Source organism: Akebia trifoliata, chromosome 8 (genome assembly GCF_017979445.1).
Source record: "Akebia trifoliata isolate Shusen 1 chromosome 8, ASM1797944v1, whole genome shotgun sequence".
In the NCBI taxonomy this organism is placed as follows: Eukaryota; Viridiplantae; Streptophyta; class Magnoliopsida; order Ranunculales; family Lardizabalaceae; genus Akebia; species Akebia trifoliata.
Window position 1 is genome coordinate 46,417,344 of NC_141382.1, and position 20,659 is coordinate 46,438,002.

At 35.3% G+C, this 20,659-nt stretch overlaps 5 protein-coding genes across 5 annotated transcripts; 1 reads left to right on the forward strand and 4 right to left on the reverse strand.

The window, feature by feature from the left end:
* Positions 1–2,014: 2,014 nt before the first annotated feature.
* LOC147397223 (uncharacterized) lies at positions 2,015–2,746 on the reverse strand. The gene has a single exon (XM_086450191.1). It carries the CDS (start codon positions 2,744–2,746, stop codon positions 2,015–2,017), a length of 732 nt encoding a protein of 243 aa, XP_086306317.1.
* Positions 2,747–2,794: 48 nt separating this feature from the next.
* Positions 2,795–3,781, reverse strand: LOC147397224 (uncharacterized). Its single transcript, XM_086450192.1, has one exon. The coding sequence runs from the start codon at positions 3,779–3,781 to the stop codon at positions 2,795–2,797; it is 987 nt and encodes a 328-aa protein (XP_086306318.1).
* A 1,619-nt stretch (positions 3,782–5,400) lies between these two features.
* On the reverse strand, positions 5,401–6,953 carry LOC147397225 (uncharacterized). Its single transcript, XM_086452756.1, has 2 exons — positions 6,795–6,953; positions 5,401–6,010 (listed from the first exon to the last, which is right to left on the reverse strand). The coding sequence occupies exons 1-2, from the start codon at positions 6,846–6,848 to the stop codon at positions 5,573–5,575; spliced, it is 492 nt and encodes a 163-aa protein (XP_086308882.1). The 5' UTR covers positions 6,849–6,953; the 3' UTR covers positions 5,401–5,572.
* A 4,789-nt stretch (positions 6,954–11,742) lies between these two features.
* LOC147397226 (early nodulin-93-like) lies at positions 11,743–13,566 on the forward strand. Its single transcript, XM_086452759.1, has 4 exons — positions 11,743–11,903; positions 12,292–12,353; positions 13,065–13,140; positions 13,411–13,566. Exons 1-4 carry the CDS (start codon positions 11,813–11,815, stop codon positions 13,500–13,502), a joined length of 321 nt encoding a protein of 106 aa, XP_086308885.1. The 5' UTR covers positions 11,743–11,812; the 3' UTR covers positions 13,503–13,566.
* A 239-nt stretch (positions 13,567–13,805) lies between these two features.
* OTP82 (Tetratricopeptide repeat (TPR)-like superfamily protein) lies at positions 13,806–16,434 on the reverse strand. The gene has a single exon (XM_086452758.1). The coding sequence runs from the start codon at positions 16,356–16,358 to the stop codon at positions 14,157–14,159; it is 2,202 nt and encodes a 733-aa protein (XP_086308884.1). The 5' UTR covers positions 16,359–16,434; the 3' UTR covers positions 13,806–14,156.
* Between the last annotated feature and the right edge of the window lie 4,225 nt (positions 16,435–20,659).

Sequence of the window (20,659 nt, forward strand, 5' to 3'; positions counted from 1 at the left end):
GGATAACCGTCCTCGAGATACATTGTCTATGGGATATGAATCTCGAAATAGAGGAATGGGATCCACCATTGTGTTTGATTATATAGATACGAAAGGAGCGAGGTCAAGGTGTAGGTCACAAATATGAAAACATAAGGATGTCTCAAATATTGAGAGCATGTGAAGATGCCTAGCGTCATTAAAGGAAGAGGGTTCCTCCAAAAATTATAGAAAGAGAAAAATTGTAAACAAGTTATGCGACTCTTTTTCCCAAATTATGTTAAGATGCAATATATATTTATAGACTTGAATGTTTGGAGGAACTTTACTAATCTTCTAATGTTAAGAGGGTTTTTTTTATCCCCACATGCATTAAGGAAAACAAGTTGTTGAGACGACATAATACTTTTTAAGGACTATTTGAGAAAATTTATTCCTTAGTATCTCAACCATTCAATTAATGAAGTATCCCCAACCTATGCGATTTGAGTTTGCAATTTGCTATTCTAGAACGAACCCCGTTCGTATTAGTAGTCAGAGTTGAAATCATTTGAAGGTTGAAATGAAGGGTAGGATAAAAAACGAGAGGTTGAAAATGACTGATTTTTCAAACGAAAAGCAACAGATTTGAGTTACAAGTTGAAGATGAGGGCATTTAGTTATTTTATATATCAACCTATAAATAAAGTTCAAGATTAAAGACGCATGCCATCAATATGAAAACTCAAGGAGATATTTCAGATATTATCATCACATGGAGGGGTGGTATATATAAGAAAAAAAACCTAATCGATAAAGCTCACTAGTTTGATTTCACGAACCCAATTCTAGAGCCAACTAGTTTGATTTTATTTGCGAATTGGTATCACAATCTCTATGAAATTTTATTTTTCATCTTCCTTATCCTGACCGCTTGTTTGATGGAGAGCCTCAATGGTTAAGGTGCTAGAAATTCAAAGAAAAAAGTATCTTTTGTATCTCTAAAAGAAAATTATTGATCTTTGGGGAGAAAAAAACAATCTTTAGAGAAACCCAGAACAGAAAGAAAATTCTATTTTTCATCTACCACCTAAAAAGAAACAAAATTTTCCTAGAAAAATTAGTCATTTTTCATGAATATCCTTAACATTTTTAAATGAGATTTATCCCTAGGAGCTATGTACCAATCAAGGGCAAAACTGTTTTTCCTCACAACAGTCTTATTTCTAATCATTTTGGTTTGAGGATAGAGAAGTCCTTGGATTGTATCCGGAATGAGATTAACCCTCTCAAAGCCAAACGACATTACAAAATTCATTCCCACCAGGGATCGATTTGTCAAATCCGGGGTGCAACTTGGTTTGGTTTGGGGCCAAATTGGAACCGAACTAATAGGTTGGTTCCACTAAATAAGAACCAGAACTTAATCAAACTAAACCAAACTGAACTAAGGTCCATTAGATTCACTTTTATGGTTTGACAATATTTTATAAACATCCTTAGAAGCAACATATTTTTAATGATGAACATGAAATTTCATAAAATAAATCATTAATATTGAATTGAATTGATCAATTCTACATTTCTCAACCCATAACTAAAACAAGTAATTTTTTTCTCATAGTGCTTGCCACGTCAAGTATAGAAGGGTACTTTTGTAAATTAGGAATGCCATTCAATACCCGTGGGTGTATATGATTGGTGGATCCCAGATTTCTGTGAGTTTTATGAGCAATTTTTTTTTTAATTGAACCTTGACTTTGTCCAAGCCGAACAATACCAGTCCAAAGCTTTAGGTTTGGTTTGATACTTGATTTGAGCCTGACCAAGTAACCACAAATCCAATAATTACTAAGTAAGGATTTCGCCCACACCCTCAATAAGGTCCTTGGGCTCAACTTATGGCATCTAAAAATATGATCCAATGCTTTAGGTTTGTAGGGATAAAATTCATACTAAAAAAAAATATTATTTTTCACCACTGAATTTCAAATTTTTTTTTTTTTTTGAAGATTAATGGGGGGTTAGGGCAGACCCCCAACCAGAGAAAAACTAGCTACAATCTGTCATATCTATGCCCAGAGGCGTCCTTACAAACAATGTCCCTAAGACTAGTTGGGAGATCCCCATACTCAAAAAGAGTTCTGCCTGTATTGGGAAGGATGGAGGCTAAAAAGTCCGCCGCTTGGTTGCATTCTCTAAAACAGAAGCTGAACTCGATTTGATGAAAAGACGAAGTTTTAGCTCTTATAGCTTTGACCAACCTCTCTTCCTTCCATGGAATACCTTGCTTCCCCTTGATGCATTCGATTGCCACCTTCGAGTCTGATCTAACTTGCAAGTTCTGGATATTCTCTTCTACTGCTATAATCATTCCCTTTAGAATTGCTTGAAGCTCGTGGAAAAGGACGGTTTTTCCTTGCGTATGCTCAGCTAGGGCCTTTACTGTAATGCCGTTGCTATCTCTGATTATGGCTCCTTCTCCTCCAACATCCTCTCTTAGAGATCCATCAGTATTCAGGACATGGAATTCCTCTGGGGGTTTGTCCCATTTGCACCTTACCAAGGTTCTAACCTCAAAATTCGGTGAGAGGCTCCATAGATCCATGAAATTCCTTGAATGGGCATTATCTTCGACAGTGGCAGTTAAGCTTTGGAATCTCATCTGGACATCTCTTACAATGAAGGACTCTAGAAGCTCCAGAGGGTTGTAGCTGTTTTGGACCAATCTTCTACATCTTTCGGTCCATAAGTGGTGTATGAAAGCGTTGAAGGCGAGTTTCTTCATGATGGTTATTGTAGAATTGCCACTAAAGTTGTTGCAAGCCCATTTCACTTATTCTCTCCAGTCTCTGTTCGAGTGGCTTATACATGACCTTTTTAAGATCTTCTGCCAAAGCTTAAAAGAGTACTCGCACCCTAAAAACAAATGGTCTTCATTCTCCGACGAGTTTCTGCAAAAACAACAGCTTGCAATTTGAATGATGCCTTTTCCCTTCAACCTATCTTGTGTTTTCAGCCCCTTGTTAAGACATAGCCAAGAAGTAGCACTATGCCGTTTAATGTTGTTTGGGAACCACACCAATCTATGCCACGTGACTTGAGTAGATGGATGTTTAATGCTTTTATAGGCTAACTTCATGGAGAACATACCTTTGGGATCGGGGGTCCATATAACTCTATCATTCTCAGTGCAATCCAAGTCCAAGGCACCGATCTGCTGCCACATCCCCCCCCCCAACGAGGCCGCTAAGTGGTAAGGCATGGACCATCGCTCATTTAAAATCAAAGTGTTAACCTTAGCTTCTATGTGCAATCTGTTCTCATAAGGGTTGTGATGTAAAGTGTTTAGAATTACCCCCCTATCTATCCAAGGATCCTGCCAAATGAAGGTATCATTACCATCACCAATTCTGTGCACAATCCACTCTCTGACGGTCTCCCTTAGTTGGAGAATTTTCCTCCATATCCAAGAGACTTGGTTGTGTTTTATGGGCATTGTCCAGAAATGATCCCCTTTTATCATGTTTTCCTTGATCCACTGAACCCAAATGCTCCTCTTGTTTGAGGCGATATCCCATATTTGCCTAGCTATACCTGCCTTGTTTTGAATCTCTAAATCACGGATGCCTAGTCCTCCCTCTTCCCTATCTCTTGTTATTTTCTTCCAGCTAATGCAGTGCATTTTATTGCTCATATTTGGGCCAGCCCACAGGAATTTAGCGCATATACTTTCAACCCCTTTCAACACTTTCTTGGGTAACATCAACACATTAGACCAGTAGACCTGCATGCTGCTGATCACCGACTTGATAAGCTCCATCCGCCCCGCTAGAGATAAAAAATCTTGCTTTCCAAGACTTTATCTTGCTTGTGATCTTGGTGAGAAGAGGTTGACAATCAGCTAGTTTCAGTCTTGAGGAAATGAGGGGCAGTCCGAGGTACTTGACCGGGAGAGATGCTTCACCAATCTGCAGTGTATTGCAGATTTTTACTTTGTCTCTAGTACTTATCCCTGCACAATATAGGCAACTTTTTTGCAGGTTCATGAATTTCAATTTTAAGTTTGAGAGTTATGTGTAAGTTCAGTTACTGTCCATTTTTTTCAAAACCTTGGATAAAGTTAACAAATTGTTTTTTTTATTTTTATTTTTTCTTTTTGTTGGATTTTTTCAGAAGTAATTTAGTCACTTAGATGTGGTGTTGGATAGGGCTGCAACTTGGGCGGGTTAACCCAGACTCAACCCAAATAACAAAATCCTCAACCCAATTATCGGGCCTAAACTCACTAACCCAAACACAACCCAATCTTGATCTTTTAAAATTGGTTTGAGTTTGGGTTTACCCAAGTTGGCTAATTTTGGGTGGTTTGGTCAGGTGGGTGGGTTGGACTCGTTGAATTACCCTAATTTCATTTTTATTAAGAAATAAATTTTATATTAAAAAAAAAAAAAAAAACACATCATTAAAACAAATCTACTAAATAAAATCTAAAATCACATAAAATCGTCAAATCCATCATTAAGAGAATATTTAGACAAATAATAGTAAACCAAAGTTCACATTAATTTTTACCAATTGTGGGCAAGACATAATAATAAGATGCATAAAAATGAGAGTTGCTATTGCCACACCAATTGTGTACCATCCTTTGATGATTCATATAAGTATATATTAACCCATACCTTCAACCCGAATTTGAAATCAAGTTCGAGTTGAGTTGGATTACTCATACCTTCAACCCGAATTTGAAATCAGTTGAGATATTATAATCCAAACTCAACTCATCTTCTTCGTAACTCAATCCACACCTGCTCGTCAATCGGATTAGAGTTCAGGCCAACCCAGACAACTTCTACCAAGGCTCAAAGTAAGTAGGATTTTCTCTTGATAATATGACTTACGCACTTGGCATACTCAATCGATTTACCTAACGTGACAGATTTGAAAATTGTAGCTCAAAATAATTAGGATTTTCTTAGGGAAATGTTTCTCAAGAGTAGTGATAATATGACTTATGCACATGACATACTCGATCGATTTACCTAACGTGACAGATCTGAAAATCGTAGATTTGCTCTCCTCGGAATACAAAACTGCACTTTTGTACGAGTAATCATAGTTTGGTATCCCAAGGAGAATACATTTACAATTCCGAGCATGTCACATCAAGTAACTAGATTGAGTTGCAACCTGCCTAAGTCAGATTATCAGCACTCTTCTCGAAAAATTATAGAGCTTTTATTGCCAGATCTAACTTTAACTAATGCCACGCCAATTAATAGGTGAATCGCCAAAGAATTGTACACAGTTGGTGTGGCACTAGTACAATTTGGTGTGAAAATAATAACTGTAAAACTATTGTCATCTCTGTGAGAACCACGGTCAACCAAAACGAAGCAATCACAGTAAACAACTACCAAAAAGAATAGATGACCACCGTAGGATTGAAAGGAGAACTATTTATGATTGAAATTTTATAAAATTACAATCAAATCCACTCCCTTCCATTAGGGCATAATTTAAAAAACTCTAAAAACATCAAACTAAAAAAAGCTTCCCCAACAGAAACAAGCAGAACTAGCAAGTAGTAAACAAACACACAATAAATCTCTCAATCCTTATTAGCCGTTGGATTCTCATCAGTACCAGCCATCCCAAGCGTGCGCTTCACAGCATCAGCAGCACCTTGAGCTGCACTCATCAGCTGTTCCTCTGTCTTCTGAAGTAAACTGCCCGTCTTCTCTTTCTCCGCTTGGGCAGTCTCTTGGGCAGATTGGGTAGTCTCTGATGCCTTTTGCTTTGCCCCCTCTGTCTTCTCCTTCAAGTACCCTCCCGTCTTCTCCTTCGCTTCTTGGGCACGTTCTTGGGCAGCTTGGGTAGTCTCTGAAGCCTTCTGCTTTGCTGCATCTGTCTTATCCTTCATATAGCTGCCCGTGTTGTCCTTCCCCTCTTGGGCACGGTCTCGGGCAGCCTCGGTGGTCTCGGACGCCTTTTGCTTACTCGCGTCCACGGCTTCCCTCCCTTTCTGCATCATCTGTCCCGTTTTCTCCTATAAAAAAAAAACAACTACAACTCATCATGAAGGATCGTGGTTTTAATACTCGTTGAGTCGACTCAATCCAAAGTGACTCGACCATTGAACTCACTCACTCGACTCGTCCAAGAAACCTATGAAAAGTTAATAATGATTCTTTATTTAATTTTATAAGAAAAATGACTTCCCAACAATGCTCCCCGCACCGCGTTGATGTGGTGGTGGTGGTCATAGATGCTTTCCTCGAGATACGAGTGGTACACTCAAGAGGGAAAATCGATGGTTCTCGACACACAGTGCTTTAGAAAGTGTTGTATAGGATGTCAGTGTAGCCCGGCCCTTATTTTAAATCAGCCCAAATACTTGAAACATTTATTAGTTAATGGGTTTAATACACCTTAATGTCACATACGAGTTGACTCGACAATGAGTTTAGTCGAGTTTCTGAGTTTCAAAATCACTACATCTGCATGCAATATGAATTACAAAGTACAAACCCATCATATGGATGGACTTACTACGTGTTGCATGCTACACCATTAGGCACCCATGTACACCACCATTTCATGTCTTACATGCATGCATACATGATGTGGTTATTGTACTAACATACATACATCAAAGTGTAGCCCGCTACAAAGATAGTTCACTAGCATGTATAATCATGCAAGAATTATCAACATCATAACGAACATGATGCATCACCATCTCCATAGTGAACATGCATATCATCATCATAATAAAAAGAGGACAAAAACAGGAAATAAAAAAAAGTTAGGGTGTTTGAGACGATTTTAACCTCGCTCTGGCCTTTGGTTTCTCCAGCTTTGTAGCTCTGATCGCGAGACGCCATTTTCTTCCTCTTTCAGCCAATAAATCGAAACAACCACTAAACTTAGATGGCAATTTCCTTTGCAAACTGAGAACTTAGGTTACGTGTGCATCTTTGCCAGCGTTCTCGCATGCTTATTTATAGGCTATAGTACTTAACCTCCATCAGACACGTGTTCTTCTGCACGACACGTATATAAACACTTGTCGGTCGTCTAGGCTCTTAATGTGACTTTTCTAACTTCAAACAACGTTTGAGCGTCTCAGTGAAACGAAAACGTACACGTGCATGTTCCATTTCAGCCACGTTTCTTACTGCTACTCTTCGATGACGTACGTATTCATTTTGTGAAATCATAGCAGCTATGCTGTGAACCAGACTGGCCTTACTAACTTAGTAAGATTTCGAATCTTACTAAGGATCGTTGGGTCCACATAGATTATCTCATTGGCAATCCAAAATCACAGCTTCTTAGATTTCATCAAAAATTCAGATTAAAAAAAATATTGAGGTAGATATAAGGTTTTGAAAATGAATGGCTACCGAAGTCTTAATTTTAAAATTAGAATTAAAATCTAACGATGAAATTAATTTTCTCTTGATTTTTTTTTTTTTGTAAGTTATTAAAATTTTATCATCTACAAACTTGTAGCATCAGATCTTGTTTTTGGTTGCCGCAATGTGATGCTGCATAAATAGTTTTCCTTAATAAACGTAAAGAATGTATTTATTTAGATGATCCATAAGTTAAGTCAAATGAGTCAAGACGAAACTAAGGTAGTATAAGAGGAAAAATAATAAATTAGTTGGAAGGGTATTCTTGGAAAGGAAGATAAGAGAAAAGATAATACCATTAAAAGTTGTCTTCAAAATTAGTAACGAGATTAAACTCTAACCTCTCTCTATATATGCTTACTAACACAGGCATCCTTTTAGGCATTAGCAGGATAAAAAAGAAAGGCAATAAGATTGCAAAGGTATCATTGAAACATGATAGTAAAAGAAAAACAATAAAATTAAAGAGATATTCTTGAAAAGGGAGAGAAGAAGAAAAATGATAAAGTTGGAAGGACAATCTTAAAAGAGGAAAGACAATAGAATTAAAAGTTCTTATCGAGATTTGTAATGACATTAAATCTCAACCACTCTTTATTATGTGGGGATAAAGGGAGTGGGTTCTTATGTTTTATTATATATATTATGGATATTATATACATAAACCCCAACAAGACCATACAAATTTTATCTTAAAACCTAAAAGTATTATCCAAAATGAAATGTATTTGGTCCTTATAAGGACCAAATGCAATTATAAAATGTTTATAAAAGGCATCTTCGAATAATTATAATAGAAAATTTGTATTAAGGACATTATCTCATATTGCAATTTATTTTAATAAAAGAGCGATTACTTAAAGGATCTGGGTGGAGGGATTTTTTTTCTAAATAATCTATAAATTTTGGGCAATCTCTTGGTAATCCATTTAGTAAATTTTTCTTTTCTTAACAGTACCTAGATCACGTCTCACATTCTCACTAAAGTCTTTGAAATATCCAAACTATCATTTTTCTCATCTTCTTTACATAGTTAGGTTTTTCAATAATGATTATAATCATTCCCAACGGTCTTTGATCATGAATGACGAATGAAAAATGATATTCTCTTAGTTTTGAATATCTAGACATATTTTTTTGATTTATTTCGATGATTTGTAAAAAATGAAGAATAAAGTTGAGATTCAATTTTTTTATGATTAAGCTATACGTTTTTATTTGCAACTATGATTTATGCATTTTGAGGTGTTTCAAGGAGATTTATCTATTGTCAAAGTTGAAAAAAAATGAAAAAATCTGATTTACATTTACAATGTCGAGTTCACCACTTTTTATTGTTTAGTTCACCATTTAATTATTGTTGAACTTGATAGTAATTAAATAAAAAGTGGTGAACTCAACACTAAGTTGAAAAGTGAAGAACTCAAAATTAAGTGTCGAGTACACCACTTTTTATTTAATTACTGTCAAGTTTAACAATATTTTCGTAAGAAAAAAAACGTCGAATTCGACGTTAATTAATTAAATGGTGAATTTGCGTTGTAATGTGAATCATACTTTTTATTTTTATTTTTCCAACTTTGATACTTGATAAATCTCCTCGAAATACCAAACTGCATAAATCATGGTTGCTAATTAAAAGTTACAATGTAACTATCAAAAAATTTTGAATCTCAACTTCGTGTTTCATTTTTTTAAATATAAATCATCGAAATAAATTTAAAAAATACTTCTAGAGTTCAAAATTAAGATAACAATTTTCCATTTGTCCTTCATGATCAACAATCGTTGTTAGAAAACCTAACTATGTGAAGAAGATGAGAAAAAGGGTACTTTGAATATTTCAATGGCATTATACAAGTGAGATGAGGTCTAGGATGATTAAGAAAAGAAAAACTTACTAAATGGATTGTTAAGAGACCGTTCAAAACTCAGGGACTATTTAATAAAAGATATGTCTACTAGAGTCCTTTAAGTAATTTTCCCTTGGATTAATCGATAGGAGGAAACACACGAAGTCAGCATTAAAAACTCTAAAACCTTACAAATGAATGTCGAATCCAAAAACAAATGGACGACGACTTAGTTCATTAGAAATCTCTAGACCTTCATCCAAGAATACAATGGGCATTGCAAGTCATCAATTGCAATTTTAAATTACATACATTTTTCAGTCCAAAGTGAAAGTTCAAACTACTAATTTCATAGGATTTTGAAACATCCACCAATGAAATGTTACAGCAAATTAACAAAATCAATTAGACAAAAATCCAAAGTCCATTTCAAATATAATAGAGAAATGTTATATGATCCTAGATGATGATCAAACCAAAAAATAAAGAATAAAAAATGAATAAGATGAGAGATTGATCTGATTAAAGACATGTCAGACCTCGACCACTCCGAGATGATCAATCTCCTAAATCCCAAATGATTTTTGATTAATTTTCTTATTCATTTTCAAATCAAAATACAAGAGATATTTATAGATAAAATGATAAAAACTCTAATCTAACTAGCCTGATTTCATTCTAAATTCATCTTAATCCAGATCTAATTTTATTCTAAATTTATCCTAATTCAAATCTAATAAAATTCTTAACTTAAATCTTAATCAATTAATAATACTATTATGTAGCGAGATCTATCTTACTACCATACTCCATATTCCTATACGTAACAAATGTTCTGAAATGGAATCTATAATTAGAAACAAATCCCAACAACTATATCAAAAATCTGCGTAGGTTATAACATTGAAATTCAATAGAAAGTAAAAAAGGCTGCTGATGTGATGCTTATCTAATCAGTTTTGAGTCGATCTTATTAGGTTGGTACTGAATTGACCGGATCCGGATCCGTATCCGAACCGTTTTCTTTGATAGTGCCTCACGTCGCATTCATAAGTGAGCAACATGTGGCAAGATTTAAAATAATACATAATAAATAAATAAAAGAAAGAATCCAAACTCTAAGTACTCGTGTCGATACTGATGAAACCTAACAAATAAGTGGGCAGATGGTCTCATCCCAGATGCGTTGCAGTTCAAGAATTTTATGATCCCCTACTTCAGGTCTTGAGCAACGTTACCCAACACCATCTCTAACATTTTGCCACTTAGAACATGATCCTGGGCCCACACAATTAGAAAAAACCAGCCTCAGTAGTATTGGATAATTTTTTAAACTGTGGGCACCAATCAAGCTGATTTTTTTTTTCCGATATCCATCAAACGATGAAACAGATACGAATGGGAATACTGGAATCAAGTTATGACACGTGTTGAGAGGTAGTGTGTAGTTAGGTAATAAACTATTTAACACCTGGAGTTGATGATCAGCTAACTCTATAGAAACCTGAGGCTGCCCACGGTTTCTAAGTTGGCTTTATCGAAATTCCAAACCAATGGGTAGCAGTTAAAAAAACTTACCTTTCATGGATTTTCGGGTTGGTGAAAGATCCAAGTGGATGTTGGCAATCTCAATGACTCTGGTTTATGTTACGAAATGACCATATTGCCCTTAAATCATTATTCAAGTAAGAGATGTTAAAATGAATTGGATCAGACCCACAATTTGATCCATTCCCCTATGATTATTTAGATCCAAACAAGCCTGATTATTAATTATTTAATAGGTCTTGTAATAATCATGATCTCCTTTCAAAAAGGGAGAGAGGTCTTGAGTTCAAACCCCCTCATTTGTCACCCTCAAGGATTTTTTCCAACTTACCAAAAATGTGTGGTTTGTGAGATATTGCATGTACTCAGCATGGTTTTAAGATCCAGTTACGTGTCTCGTCTCGTCCATGTCAGATATCAAGTAATCTCAAATGAGTTTTTCGATACGTTAAATGAGAAAAATGAACGTGAAATTTTAAATCTCATCCGAAAAATTAACTTGTCCGTCTGTCTCGTCCATATGCTTGATATCGAGACAACTAGGGTGATACGTCTCTATCTCATACGAGTTTTGAAACCATGGTACTCAGGGGATTTGAGCGTGCTAGTCACAACTACGTGTCCGTATATTTCCGCCATAAAAAAGGAATTTTTTTTAATAGGTTCATAAAAAAACAACTAATATTAATCTTAAATTCATGTGGTATCCCTCTTTTATCATATTAAAGTAGATGTCCAAAACCAAAACATTGAGAGGGTAATATAATAATTTCACCTTTTCTTTACAAACTCTTTAAATTGGACAAAATCTGAAAATATACCCAAATCAAAGAAGTTAAAAAAAAAAAGGTAAAACAAGCGACTGAGACGTTGGATTCACACAAAACCATCAAAGCTTTTTCTTTCTCTCTCAACAACACTCAGCTACCTTACAGTTATAAATAACAAACCTCACCTTCAAAGCTCTTCAAGCTAACCCTTCACATTTTCTTGATTCTTGATTTTTATTGAACTTTTAAATCACTAACAATGGCCAAAAATGTAGCTCAATCTTCTCTGGAAAGAAATGGGTTGGCCTCTTTCGATCAAAAGCTCGCCATGGCCAAACGATGCTCTCATGGTATTATTTATATCTCATTCTTTTTATCAAAATTGATAGTTTGTTCGCAAAATAGTTTTGTTGTAAATAGTTTTTTTTTTTTTTAAAGTGAAATGAGAAAATAGTTTTCCCATTCTGGAAATTTCATTTTAGGAAAATAATTTATAGAAAACTACATGCTGTGAATGAAAATATATTAGATTTATTAATATATATTAAATAAAGATGCACGCTTCCGAGTTGACTCAGAGAGTTGGTCCTTTCGATTGTAAAATCATCTCAAGACTCAAATAAGATTAAGTTGAATCGACTCGGTTAAGTTTTGAGTCAACTCGATGAGTTTGAAATCTATGTATATGGAATTAGTTTTCCAATTAAACGAACTAATTTTAATTGTTTGGATTCGCAGATGGTGTCGTTGCAGGGGCGAAAGCGGCTGTTGTCGCCACCATTGCTACTGCAATTCCAACGGTAAGTGTTCATCATTATTTTCCATACTTTATTGAAGAAAATAGTTTTTTTCCCAAAAGAAAAAAAAAACTAGCAATCTAAATTTTCTACTGTTTGCTTTATTATTAATTTTTTATACAGTTAGGTAATCAAATTCACAAGCGGTGAATGACAAGATTGCCCTCGTGGTTTGCATAGAATCATGCAATATTAAGAGGACAAATGAGACAATCTACTTATTCTCAATTGATTAGAATGCCCTCAAGAAATTGGTTATTAATCATTTGAAGACTAATGAACACCCCTTGGTTTCATGAGCATTTTCTCTAGAATGACCAAAATACCCTTTTATCATTCTTTAATGTTTTACCCATAAAAAAGATTACACACTTCTATACCTTAAAGCTGTGTTTGGATTGAGAGAAATGGAGATAATTGAAGAGAAAATGAGTTTCTCTCCATTTCTCTTGTTTAGATGGTTAAGTGGGGAGAGAAGAAGAGAGAAAAAAAAGTGGGTTTTCTTTCTAGCCTAAAAATGGAGACAAGAGAGAAATGGAGAAACGCTTTTAAAATATTTTATAATTTCAATTCTGCCCCTAAACCTATTTTAAGATATTTTAAAATGCCAAAATTGTCCCAAGTTCTCTCCTGTCAATCCAAAAATGGTGGAGAGAAATCGAATTTCTCTTCTTTTAAATGTCACTCCTGATATTTCACTCCTTTCTTATGCAGTTTGCTAGTGTGAAGATGCTGCCTTGGGCCAAAGCTAACCTTAATCACACTGCCCAAGCTCTCATTATCTCTACAGGTTAGTTTCATTTTCACGTCGTCAATCAAAGAATTTAAAATCATATTTTTTCTTAAAGATTTGGGGTCTGAATACTCATACAAAAGACTCGTAAAGAAATACGAAATCCCAATTGGTAAAACACAAAATCCAACCATGGTATATGTGATGCATTTGATTTATCCCGTCGTGTTTATGATCCATTATTTCAAATCCATAAATGGATCTATCCGAGATTACTTTAACATTTATTTATTTTTCTAATTAATTAATGGTGTATTTTAATGGCAGTGGCTGGAGCGGCATACTTCATTGTTGCAGACAAGACAGTTTTGGCATCGGCACGAAAGAATTCCTTCAAGCAAGGTGGCATGGAAGCATGATTTAGGGATGGCAAGGCAGTGATGGAAGACTAGGATTGGTGTATGTCAATCCAAAAAATATATATAAATAAATAATGGGTTTTGTTCATGAGGCATCGTAGTATTTTCCGACATCCAGATGAGCTTGGATGGATGTGATGTAACCTTAATTGCTTACAATCAGTAGGAAAAGATGCCAATTTTCAAAAACAACGTGATCGACTTGACTAGTCTTGCTTGATTCATAACTCAGGTAACTTTAAATATGAAGCAAAAAAATTCAATAAAGAGGAAAAACATGGACCCATATTTGCAAATATCAACAATAATTTTCTTCCACCAAGCATGATTCAAGAGTTCAAAATATATAGCTCTCAATGCTGGACACTCGTAAGCAATGTTAAGGAAGAGCCATAAACCAAGACCAAAGCTAAAATGGAATAAACAAAAAACCCACTTTGAACATACTATTCCATGCTCTTCAATCCATTTCATGTTTGAATTTTTTCTTTTTTAACAGAGAATCTGTACAACCCATCAGTATGTTTGGTTCTCTTTAAAAGAACCTCTCTATACCTCATAAAGTAGAATACAACTGAAGTTCAAGACAACTATGCCAAAGTTACATCATCGCCAACTATCTTTCCATTAGAAGGCCAAGCAACCACAACAATTTCACCAGTAGTCCATGCAAGAACAAGAACCATCTTTGAAATGATGGAAACGGCTCCGATCTCTAGCAATAATCTCCCTATTAAAGATCTTTGAGATGAGCTTTGTAGCCGAATGGCAATTCCCACAGACACGAAGGTTCTTCACTATCTGAATTGTTGTCCCTGGAGATGTACTAATCAAGCCAAAAGCAATCGCGAGCCTCTCACTGTGATAACACAATGCCCCTTCTTTCCACTCCTCATCAATATCATAAAGTACTTCCGATGTATCAGGCACGTGTCCAGCTAACTCCAAGAGTTTATCTATTTCATCCAACATCTTATAGATATCTTCGCTCTGTGGATGTGCTTTATCACCAACAAGAAACTCGTGAACAACCCTATCAACCTCAATAGAGCTACACCCAGGAACCTTCTTCATTCCTCCATCATTTATTCTAGTTCTTACTCTTGCCACATCATCCCATCTACCCGCACCTGCATAGATGTTTGATAGAAGCACGTAACCCACAGGGTTTTCAGGCTCAAGCTCGAAAAGATGCTTAGCAGCAAATTCACCAAGTTCAACATTTCCATGGACCCTACAAGCTCCGAGTAGAGAACCCCAGATGGCACCATCAGGCTTCATCTCCATACTATTCATCAAAGCTTTGGCCTCATCGAACATCCCAGCCCGACCAAAGAGATCTATCATACATCCATAGTGTTGCAATTTCGGTGAAATCTTGTAATCTTGGACCATGGAATTGAAATATTGACAGCCCAATTTTACCAAACCAGAATGACTGCAAGCGGACAGAACACCAATGAAGGTGATATCATCAGGTTCAAACCCTTCATCAGCCATTTTTGAGAAAAGCTCAAGGGACACATCAGCTTGTCCGTGCATCGCGAACCCAGATATCATCACATTCCAAGAACCCAAATTTCTAGGTTTCATGGTGTCAAAGACTTGTTTTGCAGCTTTTATCTCTCCACATTTAGCATACATGTTAATGAGACTAACAAAAAGATTAGGATTTGTGGAATTTCGAAAGTTCTTGTCTATATAGGCATGAATCCATTTGCCAAGATCAAGAGCACCTAAGTAAGCAATAGCTGGAAGAATGCTCAAGAAGGTTACATCATTAGGTTCCTCATTCGATAGCTGCATTTGTTGAAAGAGATCCAAAGATTCTCTATAATGGCTTAAATGACAATAACCTCCAATCATAACGTTCCATGAAATTTGGTCCCTTCGATATAACCCATCAAACAAATCTCGAGCCGTCTCTAAATCTCCACACTTTGAGTACATATTAATAAGAGCGTTAACTAGCCGAAGATTTGATCCAAATCCATGATCCTCAATCCAAGACCTAACCCAATTCCCCAAATCGATTGAACCCAAAGAAGCACAAACAGAAAGTACACTGACCATAGTGCTCTCATTGGGTTGGACTTTCGCCCTCAACATCTCATTGAAGAATTCCAATGCCTCTTCGAATTCGCCACTTTGAACATAACCAGCAATAATAGCATTCCATGAGATGACATCTCTCACAGGAATTCTATCAAATAGCTGTCGGGCATCATTTAAATAACCCGCCAATGCATAACCCGTGATCAAAGCCGTGAAAGAAACAGCATCTCTTAGAGAACTCTTCTCGAATACCAACCGGGCATCCACTAATTCACCATTTCGAGCATACATATTAATAAGAGAGGTATGTACAAAGGCATCCGACTCAAGCCCAAGCTTCAAAACATGAGCATGGATCTGTTTCCCTTCGTGGGTAGCAGGAATTTGTGCGCAAGATTTCAGAAGAAAAGGGAAAGTGTAGGAATTCGGTTCCATGTCGGCAATGAGCATTCGAACATAGAACATTACAGCTACAATAGGAGAAGAACTCAAAGAATAACCTCTGATAATGGTGTTCCAAATCAATTTGTTTGGTTCTTCAATGGTTGAGAAGATTGAAAGAGCGTAAGATAGATCGCCAAAGGGCGAAACAGCACAAAACTCAATAAGTTTGCTAAGTGCATATTGGGTGTTGTGGAGACCAGTTTTAATGATTTGGGAGTGAATTTGTTTGAGGGTTTCAATGCTTCTACATTTGGAGAGAAGAGAGAGAGATGGGTGGTTTTTGAGGAGTTTGTATGGAGGGTCAGAGGTGGAAAGGAGAGGGGGAGAGATGACAAGAGAAGGTGAAGAGAACAACATTTCACAAAAAAATGTAGTAAAAACGGCTAGTTGAAGGGATAGAAGGGTAATGTTTATATTTTGAAATATAGTTACAAGTGTTACCCGCCAAAAATAACAATAGTGAATTTTTTAAGATAAAAGGTGATTTAGACACCCCAACATTCCCTGTACTCTCAAAACGGATGACGTACCTCTTGTCCACGGTCTTCACTGGGAGACTAATTAAAATGGCTTAGATGCCCTCATAGTCAATATCTTGCCCCAGATGTTTCTCTAAAAGCCCATCTATCTTCCACTTTCTTAGCTAAGAAAAAAAAAAAATCCTTGTCTTCAACCTTAAGATTCTATGTTATTCAACTTTTCAATCTAAAAAAATTAAGACTTTTGAGAAAGTTGAAGAGTTTGATGTAATTTTTAAAAGAAAATCATGATTTTTTTTAGATGAGATTGAAGATGATGTCGAACACGTATGTCTGTTGAAGAATTTGAAGACAATGCCTTTTTTTATTAAAGTTTGAAAAATCAATGGTTGCTTACTACTATAGGTTGAAGAAGAGGGCATTTGGGAATTTTTTATAAACATCTTTGGGAAGATCACTTTGAGATCTAATGAGTCGACTCGACACATTCGAATTATGTCGTGAGTCATGACAAAATGAAAAAGCGTCGAATCACCCTATCTATTTGAAATTCAGCCTAGTTATACAAAATTTGTTGTGTTATATTTAACATTTCTTTTAAAAAACAACAAATAAATATGGATTAATTCTACTTTTTTAACGAAAATTATATATTAATAACTTTAATTTGTATGTTATTACCTGCCATTGTGGACTCATGAATCATTGAATTGACTTGATTCTACTTTTAAAATTTTGGATTGATAGTTGATTAACCTTGTACACTTGCATTCGATTTTATTAGCAGCCTTACTCCTCTTTGGTGTTAATGAGAAAATTAAGACAATAAATTTGGAGGAATATTTTTGAAAAGGGGTAGAAAATGAAAGATAAGAAAGTTGGAAGGGCATTCTTAGAAAGAAAGATAAAATGAAAAATAAATAAATATAAAATGGGGTAATGTGGACCCACAACTTTGTCTTCATCGATATAAGAAGACACAATGGTGGGTCCCATTCCAACTATAGTTTTATAGGTATAATGTGGGGTAGTGTGGACCATACTCTAGCTGGAGTGGGACCCACCATTGTGTCTTAGAATAATGATGAATGCATGCGGCTGATGTGGCAAGGGCACAGAGTCCCATATTTTTTTCCTTATGTATCTCGAAAGAAAGATCTATGGTTCTGTGCCCTTGCCATGTGAGCCACGTATAATTTATCGTGTGCATTTATTATGACTTTTGTCTTATTATATAGATGGAGACAAAGGAGTGGGGTTAACACAATTTCATTTAATTATATTTTTTTTCCTCCCCTTTCAAATTTATCGTCTTTCCTTTTCTCCTCCCCCCTCTTATTTTCAATAACACCCCTCCGATTTTACTATGTTTTCTCTTTTTTCAATAATGCCTTTCTAACTTTACATTCTTTCCTCTTTTACCCCTTTAAATTCAAAGAGAAAAGCCCATGATATAGGCACAAACTTTAGTCTATTCTATAGATTGTGGGAAAGTCAACTTATAGTCTCTTTCTCTTATCCTCAATTAAAGTTGCACTTTTAACCTATGACCTCAAAGTCTATGGTTTCATGCCCTTGCCATGTTAACAACATATAATTTACCACGTGCATTCATCACAACTCTTGTCTTATTATATATATAGAGACGAAGGAAAGGGGTCCTCACAATCTAGTTTTATTGCATTTTTTCTTCACCTTTAATTTTATCGTCTTTCCTTTCCTCTCCACCTCCCCACTTTCAAAAATATCCCTTTGTTTTTACTATGTTTTCTCTTTTTTTAATAATACACTTCTAACTTTATCATCTTTCCTCTTTTATCCCTTTAAACCTAAAGAGGAAGCCCACGCTATAAGCACAAATTCTAGTCCATTTTATAGATTATGGGAAAGTCAACTTATAGCCTTCCTATCTTGTATCCTCAATTAAAGTTACACTTTAACCCATGACTTCAAAATCTAAGGTTTTGTGCCCTTGCCACGTCAACCACGTATAATTTACCACGTGCATTCATTACGACTCTTGTCTTATTATATAGATGGAGACAAAGAAATGGGATCTACACAATCCCACTTTATTGCATTTTTTTCTTCTCTTTTGATTTTATTATTTTTCCTTTCCTCCACACACCCCTGTTTTTAATAATATCCCTATGATTTTACTACGTTTTCACTTTTTTCAATTATACCCTTCTAACTTGATCATCTTTCCTCTTTTACCCCTTTAAACCCAAAGAAGAAGCCCATGCTATAGGCACAAACTCTAGTCTATTATATAGATTGTGAGAAAGTCAACTTATAACCTCTCTCTCTCTCTCTCTTATCCACAATTAAAACTGCACTTTAACCCATGACCTCAACCACCTGAGCTTTGGATCTAAGACCACAAGCTTAGTGTATTGGTTAGCAATTTGTAATATTATTTAAGTTTGTTCGTCAAAATTTTTAGGATCACGACGAGCTAGAGGATGACCCAAGAGGACATAATTGAAGATAGTGAAAACAAATATAAACTCTCTCAATAACAATAATAAAAAGCCTTGGTTTTTGACAGAGTGAAATGGAAATATAAGATTCGTTTATTCATGCTTAAATCTTGGTATAAGGTTTGGATGTTGTTATATCTCTTTTGTTGTATACATTTGTTTGTTTATAAAACAAATAAAGATTAATTTTTGTCATATCCATACTATAAACATGTTAGTGATATATATATTTTTATGACATGGCTTCGAGACCTGTATGCCCAACTAGTAAGGGCAAGACAACTGGTCTCTTCAAGCAACATATCTCATCCAAACCCCCTGAATACATGCAACACCCCCACAAACCACACAAACCAAGTAAGTAGGAAAAAATCCCTGTGATGGCCAAATAATAATAATACTCGAATCTCGATGATGATCTCCACCTGATTCCTACAAAAGGTCTTAAATTTGAGAGGTTTGGTGAATTTAAGAATTAAACTACTTATGTGATTTTCCCTATATTTATTAATGAGAAGAGTTTAAATCTCCCTCGATAACTTCTTACAAATATCTTGCAACTGATTCTTCTCTTTTAGAGAATTATGATCTTTCTATCTTTATCCTCTTAGTTCCATATGCCTCTTTCCCATTCTTCTACTTATAATCTTAATTAGAGAATACAATCGTAAATAGAATCTTGATCGAACTATGGATTCTTCTACCAAGATTCACATAGATCCGTTACAATTTCTATATCTTTATTTTATAAAGACCATTCGGCCATGTTTAACTAAGTGATTTAATTTTGCCACGTGTCACTCTAGTTGAATCTTATTCTGAACTCAAGGGAATTGACACGTAGGGATCTTGGCTGAGATCATTCACTCGTCGAATGAATTATACTAACTTTTAATATACTATACGTGTTCACTTGATTCACTCCTTTCATCTATTAGTGGCAAGGCAATCCCATCCTAATGGTCCGTGTCATCAACACAATTATGTGCCAACATTATTCAATAAAATGATTTTTAATACAAAAATTTATGAGTTATACAAGTTAAAATTTTACCTTTTGCTTTCTAAACATTATTCTTACTTTTGACGAAACTATTAAATGAACTTTTGAATGTACTATGACTTGACAAACATTAGTATTTTCTCGTGTCAAGTCGCAGATGCATGAACCATTAGAGCGACACACGTAAATATAAATTGATGACTGTAAAAGAGTCCGAATTTGTCATTAACAGAAAACGGTCACGAGCTGATGAATTAACAGCATGATGCCATGTGTACAGAGAAAAGAATAAAATCCAAAAACTCAACCGTTTAACCAATGTCCTCGTCCTCGTCCTCGAACAATGATCTTTCAGCGTTGTCGATTACTTTTCTCAAGACACGTGGTATCGTGCCATTGATTCATTAGATCCTCATTGTTTTTCGGTACTTGCAAATCTCTACTTGTGGCCAAAAAGTACAATCATGTTTTGTAAATTTGGCCAACTTGGCAGAAATCCCCCTAGGTTAGACAATTTCAAAAAATAATGCTCTTTTATTGTCAACTCAAGATTACATTATTATTTATAATAATTTTGTATTGAGGACAATACCATTATAATTATATTTTAAATTATTTTATAAAATACTTTATTGTAATTAATCATATCCGAATAAGCAACTGTCTCTTAATGTATATTTTTATTATATTTTA

What these genes read in the sequence shown, in the direction of transcription:
- LOC147397223 (XM_086450191.1), bottom strand. Translation starts at nt 2,746, where the DNA reads ATGAAGAAACTCGCCTTCAACGCTTTCATACACCACTTATGGACCGAA.
- LOC147397224 (XM_086450192.1), bottom strand. Translation starts at nt 3,781, where the DNA reads ATGGAGCTTATCAAGTCGGTGATCAGCAGCATGCAGGTCTACTGGTCT.
- LOC147397225 (XM_086452756.1), bottom strand. Translation starts at nt 6,848, where the DNA reads ATGGCGTCTCGCGATCAGAGCTACAAAGCTGGAGAAACCAAAGGCCAG. An exon ending in AAACCAAAGGCCAGAGCGAG is followed by an intron (nt 6,011 to 6,794) that starts GTTAAAATCGTC and finishes TTTTTTTTATAG; the next exon opens with GAGAAAACGGGACAGATGAT.
- LOC147397226 (XM_086452759.1), top strand. Translation starts at nt 11,813, where the DNA reads ATGGCCAAAAATGTAGCTCAATCTTCTCTGGAAAGAAATGGGTTGGCC. An exon ending in GGCCAAACGATGCTCTCATG is followed by an intron (nt 11,904 to 12,291) that starts GTATTATTTATA and finishes TTGGATTCGCAG; the next exon opens with ATGGTGTCGTTGCAGGGGCG. An exon ending in AGCTCTCATTATCTCTACAG is followed by an intron (nt 13,141 to 13,410) that starts GTTAGTTTCATT and finishes TTTTAATGGCAG; the next exon opens with TGGCTGGAGCGGCATACTTC.
- OTP82 (XM_086452758.1), bottom strand. Translation starts at nt 16,358, where the DNA reads ATGTTGTTCTCTTCACCTTCTCTTGTCATCTCTCCCCCTCTCCTTTCC.